The sequence below is a fragment of the Notothenia rossii genome, assembly GCF_949606895.1.
Source record: "Notothenia rossii genome assembly, chromosome: 7".
Lineage (NCBI taxonomy): Eukaryota > Metazoa > Chordata > Actinopteri > Perciformes > Nototheniidae > Notothenia > Notothenia rossii.
In genome coordinates, this window is record NC_136905.1 from 13,058,261 (window position 1) to 13,067,767 (window position 9,507).

Genomic DNA, 9,507 nt, shown 5'->3' on the forward strand with positions numbered 1-9,507 from the left:
GCTTTAAAGGTTTTCCTCCTTCTACTTCAAGGTAGGGTTTCCAACAATTGAATGCCTTTCGATGTCTTTAGATTACTCACAAAAAGTGTAGAAATGGCAATGAAAATCTTATGACCCGAGCTCCTCCAACGATGCAACATATATAATAAAATACAATATAAATCTATATACATGTAAATAGAATATGATATATACAAGAACAGAATATGAAATTAAATATTGTACATTAAGACAAAGTTAAATACGGTTTTATTGCGGTGATAACTCTTTAGATAAATAAGTAGATCACAAGATGACAAACAGATTAATGTTTATCGAGGCACTTAACAGAGCTCAGGTGTTTAGCAGTCTTATGGCCTGTGGGATGAAACTGTCCCAGAGTCTGGTAGTTGTTTGAATACTTCATTTTTTTTAACCTTGGCAGATATTTAATTTATTGCTTTTATTTCCCCTCAGGTAGCTTATGCGTGAAGTGGGAAATCACCATGCCTCAGAGAATAGATGGGCTAACTGGATCCTGTGTGAAGGTCCCCTGCACTTTCGGCTTAGACTCAACCTTTGATGGAGATCTGGATGGTTCCTGCAAAGCAATTTGGACTAGAGGAATCATGTTTGGAACAATTGTGTTTGATTCCAGCCTCACTGGAGATCAGGCAATCGGAAAGCTCACAGGGAACCTGCTGAACAAGGAGTGCACCACCATCTTCTACAACATGCAACCGTCCCATTCTGACAAATACTACTTCAGGATTCAGTGTGATAACAAGCTGAAGGGCACCTATCCAACAGGAGTCCGTATCACCACTCAAAGTTTGTATTGTGTCTTTTAATTTTTTCACTTTACACATCTTTTGGTTTCCCTTTTGTCATTCACTTGTCTTTTTTACTCCTCAGATTCACTGGACCAACCTACCATAACTCCATCTACACTGGAGGTAGAGGAGGGGGCTCTGGTGACGTTGAGCTGCACGGCTGTAGCTCCGTGTCCCATCCTTCCCCCAGATCTGACTTGGACCCCCAGGATAGGTGACATTGAGGAGAAACATGAATCTGAATCCATGGTCTCTGTTATGAACTTCACCTCTTCTTACCTCCACAATGGACAGAATCTTTCGTGCACCGCTCTCTACAAACGACAAGCTGGCAACACCGACCTTTGGTTTGAAAAGTTTATGACCCTCCATGTTCTTTGTGAGTATGTTTCAGGCCTTTTCTTGTTGCTGAGTTGGATGTTGATTTAGTTCACATTTAATCATTCCCTTCATTTGATATAATGTGATGTTATGAAATGTTCCTCTGGGGACTCTGCAGAGCATTTGGATCAAGTTGTGTTAACTAAAACTGCAGACTTGATTATCGAGTGGAAAAAAAGGGGACACTAAACCAAAGTCATTTATGAGCTGACTTGAGTTTATCTTTATGTTTATTATTTAAAGGTCACATATCATGCAAAATGCACTTTTAGATGTCTTTAATAAATATGTGTAGACATCACAAAGTGTCGGAAAATACAACGCTCTCTCTTTTCCTGCTTGCCCACATCTCTAAAAATAGGGGTACAACGGAGCTGCTTACCTTTATTATGTAATATCGGAAATGTGAGCTGGCTTTACTTCCACGGCCCTATCAGAAACGTTGCTGTATCAGAAACAATGTGCAACGTTTTGGAAGTAATATGGTCTGTGTTTACATTAGCAAGCAACAGACTCGGAATCAGCACTTCTCTAACAGGGCTGAAATAGAGGGGTATGAGGCATGGCTAGAATTTGTGATCTGTTTGGTATTTTGAGCAAAACACTTCAAAGACATGTTTTTCATATTTATGAGACATATAATATAGAAGCCTAAAAATAGTATAATAGGAGACCTTTAAAGAGGTTTTTCACATTCTCCCAAAAGTTGGAAAGGCCGATTCATGAAGCCATCATAATGCTTTAATATTAACAACCTTGGTAGTGCACACAATAGGGTGTTTTGTACATTGGCATGTACAGTAGTATGTCTTTTTGACAAGCGCTATATGAGAAAAAAAAATTCACTTTCACATTTGTCTGTGTGAAAAATGTAAATACAGCCAGAAGCTGGTTAGCGTAGCACAGCACGAAGACTGGCAACAAGTGGGAAAACTAGCCTGGCTCTGTCTTAAGGTAACAAAAACAGTTTACTAGATTTTCAATCATCTCTTCCAGATCCTCCAAAGAACACATCAGTCAGCTACTCTGCTACAGTAAAAGAGGGCAGCTTGGTGAATCTGACCTGCGACGGCAATGCCAATCCAGCTGTGTACACTTGGTACAAAGTGGATGGAGGTCAGGTGACCGATGTGGGTTCGGGGAAGAGGTTTTCCACCAATGTGTCAGAAGTTGACAGACAATTTTACTGTAAAGTCAGTAACAGATACGGAACCCAGAACTCATCCATCACTCAGATAGACGTACAATGTAAGTCTGATTGAAAAACAGTCAAACAGATAAATATTGACCAGCAACATTTTAAAAGATATTTGTTTTTGTTTTATTTAGTTCCTCCCAAGGAATCTACAATAATCATTGAGCCTAAAGGTCCACTTTTGGAGGGCAGCTCTGTTTCTCTGCTTTGCAAAAGCCGGGCCAACCCACCTGTGACCAACTACACCTGGTACAAAAGTGATGAAGAGGAAAAGGAGGCTGGATCAAGTTTGGTTTTAAACAATGTCAAACCAAGCAGCAGTGGTGACTACTACTGTGTAGCAGAAAATGAGCATGGGGACCAAAATTCAACACTGATTCAGCTGGACATTCAGTGTAAGTTGATTTTCACAGTAAATACATTGATTTACACTGTCAAATTCAACAGACTGAATATGGCTCTGCTGTATAGAGAGTAGTACTGTATCTGAGGCCAAGACTGACAGTATAAGGAAAACACAGACACTCATCCCCGAGGTCACAATATACATCGATCCACCAGAGCAATAGCCTATAGGCAAAACACAGAAGATCAACCAAATATATGACATAAAATGAACTTACCAAAGCTGAAGTAGATGGTCAACTTCATTCATTTTCTTTCCGTTTCACTGATTTTAATCGCTATACGCTGCTCTCTCTCGTCTCCTCTTCACAACTACACTTTTCGCGGCACACGTACTTACAGCCAATCAGCTCTGAATTATGAGATGACTTTTTGGTGGGGTTGCCAGCACTTTGCCCCACTGGTGATTCTTTTTTTGCCGCACACAATGAATACAAAAAGACTCTGAGCATGCACAGTGTAGTTTTCACAGTACACGTTCATTTCTACAGTGAGAGAGAGGGGCAGCCCAGAGCTACCCCACATCGCTCAACACGGCAAAAGGCACAATGTGGACACTAATCAGAAGAACGCAGACTAAAACAGCAATAGAGAGACGAATCAGACGACTAAACATGATCTTTAAATATTTTCACATATATTTTATACATATTTTTTATATATATATTTTGAATTATAATTTTAATTCATTTCTGCTGACAGTATGTGGGGCTGTGCCTAATGCCCTGCCCCTGATGACGAGTCACCACTGTGTTATGTACATATAATGCATATAATGGCACTGTTCTAGCGGTAAACACTGAAAAAAGAACATGTTAAGCTGCTGTATACATCAGAAACAATGTGTGACATGTTTTGGAAGTAATATAGTCTGTGCAGGGCCGTGGGAAGTAGGGGTGCTGAGGGTGCTGCAGCACCCCCTGGTGGAGGACAGGGGATCTGCACTTCCACAAGATTAAATGCAAATATAATACCAAAAAAAACGAATTTTCAGACTTGATGTAACAACATTCATAATTAAGTAAAGATAACACCCTTTTCACCCAGGTTACATTTTCCATTTGCCCTGTACGATGGGCGCTGTAAGTGATGAAAGTGGGGGATGTTGGCTTATCAGGCGCCCGCAGCTCAAAGCCAAAGTGAGAGAGAGAGAGAGATAGATAGATAGATAGTAGATAGATAGATAGATAGATAGAGAGAGAGAGAGAGAGAGAGAGAGAGAGAGAGAGAGAGAGAGAGAGAGTGAGATAGATAGAGAGAGAGAGGGGGTGCACCAGTACTGGCGGGGATTGTTGTTAGCTTCTGTTATAAGAAGGATATAGAAGAACGGATATAAGAAGCTGTTTCTACAATAATATGGAGGGAGAGTTCTGTCCTGTCAGACTGAGAGGCTCAGTGAGGTAAAGGACTCTGAGGGTTTAGATAGTTCACTTTAGTCTAAGTTATCTTAGTGGGTCTCAAACATTTTGATCACAATTTATGTAAGCAAATATTTCAAAGGGACACCTTTATTATTATTAGGATAAAAAAAACAGGTTTGAAATCATTCCAATGTATACTATAGGACAGTAAACCAAAAACATTGTTTAAAACTGGAGAGATTTAAAAATATGTATAAATAAATAAATGTTAACTGGTAAAATAAGATATAAATGAACCACAAAAATAAAACAAGTTAGCCTACATTTATTTGTTATTGGCTATGGTAGGTTATTGGTTATGTTCACATACAAACCGATCTTTTTCACATGGGTGTTTAGAGTTGTATCCCCTAGATCAGTCTCTAGTAATTGGGCGCTCAAAGTGCACCAGATTTAAGTATTTTACTTTAAAATGTTAAAAAAAAATCTTCCCGGACCCCCTTAGAGGATGTGAAGTCCACCCTCCAATTAAAACATATTCATGCAATACTAAATACATTTGAAGCCTTTTTATATAAGCTGTCCACCATGTCAATACGTTTCTCTGTTTGTAGTGTATTGGTCTTTTGTAGAGGTTTTTCATTGCCAGCTAAAATCTTGCCTAGGGCAGCAAATTGGTCAGAACCAGCCCTGGTGTCATCCCCACAGCACCCCCCATTTGAAACATGTTCCCACGGCTATGAGTCTGTGTTTACATTAGCAAGCACACTCAGAGCTAACACTGTACTGGAGAGAATATGTTTAAAGAAGCCGCATATAAAAGGTACTGTCCTTGAGGTGAACCCGCAAGAGAGAAAGCGTTTGAGCTCCATACTGTTTCAGAAATATTGCCTAATGTAGTTTGGAACATAACATGGTGTTCAATGAAGGCAGCGTTCAGCAGAGTTTCTGCGGTTACACAGCCTTCTCTTCAGAGCTCACCGCTTGCATGCAGACGCTCCGAAGGGGCGTGGCCAGGAGCTGCTCGGTTACATTTAAAGGGAATCAGCATTTTTGTAACAGGGTTGAAATAGGCCCCGTAATATATTGTTCAAATATTGCATAATAGGTGAGCTTTAAATCATGTGAGGATGTTGTGTTTGGTTTCTTTTCTTTTCTTTTATTATTAAGATGTTATTTCCAAACACAGAGAATGAAGGGGTTGTTCTCTCAGTTTTCTAAAAAAAGGCAACTCAAAATGTAAATGTGTTTTTACATAGACTGTGATTCCCAAACTGTGATTCTTGTACCATTGGTGGTAAGCTACTCCAACGGGCCTAAATCTTTAACTTAAAACCAAGACATTCTTTTTTATTTTGAAGTGACTGACATAGCATGAACTATTAACATCAGCTAAACACTATGCTTTTCAGATCTTCCTAAGAACACCTCGGTGTCTGTTGACCCCTCTGGTCCGGTGCAGGACGGCAGCTCTGTAACTCTGACCTGCACAAGCATCGCCAATCCAGCAGCAGTGAACTTCACCTGGTTCAGAGCGGCTGGAAGAGAGAAGAAGGTGATGGGCTCTGAGAGAGACTTCACCTTCAATGTGACTAAACTCTCAGAAGATCAGTATTACTGTGAAGCTCTGAATGTCCACGGACCTGGCATCTCAGAGCGTGTCAGCTTTGACGTCACATGTGAGATTGATACACTTTTTTAATTAAAGGCAATCCTTTGTTTCCATTAAACAAAATGAAATTACTTCTTTGTCTCAGTTCCTCCAGAGATCCTGTCTTCTTCCCGTTGCATCAAGATTTCATCCATGATCCAATGTTCCTGCTACAGCCAGGGGAACCCGACTCCCTCCCTGGTTTGGAAGTTGGCCGGAGAGCCTGTCAATCACTCTGCTGCCATCCCAATCAGGGAAGAGTCCCTGGGGAACGTGGGCATGAAGAGCATCATCACCCTGTACGATCTGGACGAAGACACGCTCTCTCTAGTCTGCCTCAGCATCAACTCACTGGGCTCTGACAGTTTTGCTTTTAACATTTTTTTGCTTAGCAAAACTGAGCAAGGTAGAGGATTTGCGAGATGGTGAATTTGTATTTGTTAATAATCTGCCTCTCTGGTTTTAATGATCAATGTGTTTTGTGGGGACTTTTCAGACTTCCACTCGTTGTCTTTTGGGATCGGTTTTGTAGTGGCAGCTCTGGGGATGCTGCTGGTGTGTGTACCGCTGCTGATAATCTCCTACCGGTGAGAGACAACCTATTTTTTCAAAAGCTGGTTCAAGAAAAAATTGTAAACACATTTTGAGGGTGTCATCAGGGGTGTAACTTGACTGGTGACCAGGCTGGCAGCACATTTAAGCAGTGCAGCCATGGCCACCTCAGAACATTGCTAAATATCACCATGAAATGAAAGACTTTAATATAAAATTATAATAAATGTCTCGATATTGTTGTGTGTGTTACTTTTAGGAAAGGAAAAGTCATCTCTTCCTCGGGCAAGGGAAAGGCGGAGACATGCAACCCTGTAGTTACTGATGTGGTGAGTTCATGTTTTGCACATATTGTTAGATGCATTAAAACAGGAAGCTTCACTGACCCAACAAAATGTAGTTTTTGATTTTTAAACAGCGGTGAAAGTTGTCTCAAAAAGTCATTATACACTATGTCAAAAAGGCAGTGTATGGTATGTTTAAAAACTTTTATTTTTAAAACCCATGATATAGTATGTTCTACAAAGTCATTGTCATCTATATAATGCTTTCAAGAGTATTTGTTGTGTATGCCATGACAAATGTCAAAATAATCAGAGTCAGTAATCAGTAAAGCATGCAGAACAAAGTGCTTTAGAACATGGTTCATATGAATAAAAACTGAAATATAATGCAAAGATAATAAAAAATAAGAAGGTAGTAAAACACAATAGATAGAAGTGAAAGTATATAAAAAGTTAACATGAGATGAAACAATGAAACCTACTTAATAAACATACTAATCATAATAATAGAAAAAAAAGCACCAAAGGTCACAAGTCCAACTTTAATTTGTGGAAAAAAGCCCTTAAAACCCTCGATGGCATACTGTTGCCCTCAGGCAACAAACCACTTTCTTCGACCTCACACTGGCCCTCTAAATATTTTAATTTTTTTAAATATACACAATGTCACCTGACATGCTGGTGTCCAATAAAATGAAGGAATTATATGGGTGTGGCATTTTGTCTGGGGGTGGAGCAGTCCTTTCTGCAAGCAAAGCTGCAGGGGACTCAGGGCCACCACTTGGTAAGATACATTTCACTTTTTAACATATTAGAAATGTACACAACCTAAAGTGAAAAATACATGCATGTGCATGAATACGTAAAGAAGTATATTTGATTGTTTAAAGACTTATTATGTATTTATTAATTAGCTAAAACTATGTTTTTTGTTCGTTGCCTCAGGGCAACACTGCGCCACTTGGACCACATTTTTCCAGGCAATATCATACAAGTGTGCAAATGTGCTCAGCTGTAAAATGATAAACCTGATCAATGTTTTTACTTTACCATCTACTGATGTGTACACACACACAGACACACAGACACACACACACACACACACACACACACACACACACACACACACACACACACACACACACACACACACACACACACACACACACACACACACACACACACACACACACAGTCACACAGACACACACACACCCACACACAAAGACATACACACACATACCAACACGCAGACACACACACACACACACACACAAAAAGACATATACACACAGATGCACACCCACACTCACACACCCTGATATAAACACACATACACCCCCCCACAAAGACAGACAGACAGACAGACAGACAGACAGACAGACAGACAGACAGACAGACAGACAGACAGACAGACAGACAGACAGACAGACAGACAGACAGACAGACAGACAGACAGACAGACAGACAGACAGACAGACAGACAGACAGACAGACAGACAGACAGACAGACAGACAGACAGACAGACAGACAGACACACACACACACACACACACACACACACACACACACACACACACACACACACACACACACACACACACACACACACACACACACACACACACACACACACACACACACACACACACACACACACACACACACACACACACAGAGAACACCTTTTGAATTCATATAGTTGTTTTTTCTATGTCTTCTGAATTGTAGAAATCCTTGGTGTTTCAATACCCTCGTAGCACATTGTTGGCCTGAGGCAACAAACCAACCCCTGGTTGAGGGGTGTGAGGGGGGTCACATTTTATAATTGATATAACATCAGGGACCCCTAAGCTCCTAAAACACATGGTGAAACATTTTTTTCCTCCCAAAATAAAAAGTCATGCGATAGAGGGTTAAAGAAGTCCGTCAGGTATGCCATACAAAAACAAATATTGCATTTTAGTATGTTATAAAAGTATTTCAGAATTAATTCTCATAAAAATGTTTTGCCATGAAAAATGTGTAAAATGTCATAGTATTTTATTCTAAAATAAATTCACTGTATAGTTTTTCCATATATATGTAAAAATAAAACATAGTATATTATGCCATAAAGACATCTCATCATTTGGTATGACTAACACAATGGAATTTAATTAAAAAACAGGTGCGCCATAGAATGTCCAAAACATCATTGAATGACATTTAAAAAAAGGAAACGATGAACGGTTGGTTTACTCGCTAACGAGCTTATTTCCCAAAAGTGTTCTGTTTGACAATGGGCCTTATTGTGCACTACTACCTCCTTTTCTACATCACTAAAGCCACTCTTTTGTTTTCTGTAGATCAACTCTTCAAAAGTGGATGTGATTTATGCTAATAAAGCTTTTCTGGAAGAGAGAGAAGTAGCTGAGGAAGAACTTCTCCATTACGTCAATGTGGACTTTGCTAAACTGCAGGCCCATTCAAAGGGTGAGCCTGGGGAAGGGGAGATCAGAGGCCTGGACTCAAAGACGGAGTATGCTGAGATCCGTCTGCAGTCCAGAGGAAGCGTTGGAGGAGATGCAGAGGAAGAAGAGAACCTTTCTGACACTCAATTGGAACAAGAGAAGAAGCCTTAGTCTCATAGACCTTGAGGTGAAATGTTTATGGCTGACGTTTAGAGTAAATGTTAGTGAAACACAGCAATGTGCGCTTCAAACTGCTACAGGACTTCACCATACAAGCAGATCCCCGCTGAGATAAAACAGAATCACACAGCTTCAGGCTGTCAACTTGCCAATGATACATCAACACGTGACGCGCCTCGTTCCTCTTACAACCAACCAAACACATTCTCCTAAACATGCCGCTCTATTTAAG

General features: G+C 40.1%; 1 protein-coding gene across 1 annotated transcript; it reads left to right on the forward strand.

The window, feature by feature from the left end:
* Positions 1 to 485: 485 nt before the first annotated feature.
* On the forward strand, positions 486 to 9,266 carry LOC307013539 (myelin-associated glycoprotein-like; the record flags this gene model as incomplete). Its single annotated transcript, XM_079640939.1, has 9 exons — positions 486 to 810; positions 895 to 1,191; positions 2,190 to 2,441; positions 2,523 to 2,783; positions 5,567 to 5,833; positions 5,912 to 6,211; positions 6,302 to 6,392; positions 6,617 to 6,686; positions 8,991 to 9,266. The coding sequence occupies 9 exons, from the start codon at positions 486 to 488 to the stop codon at positions 9,264 to 9,266; spliced, it is 2,139 nt and encodes a 712-aa protein (XP_079497065.1).
* Between the last annotated feature and the right edge of the window lie 241 nt (positions 9,267 to 9,507).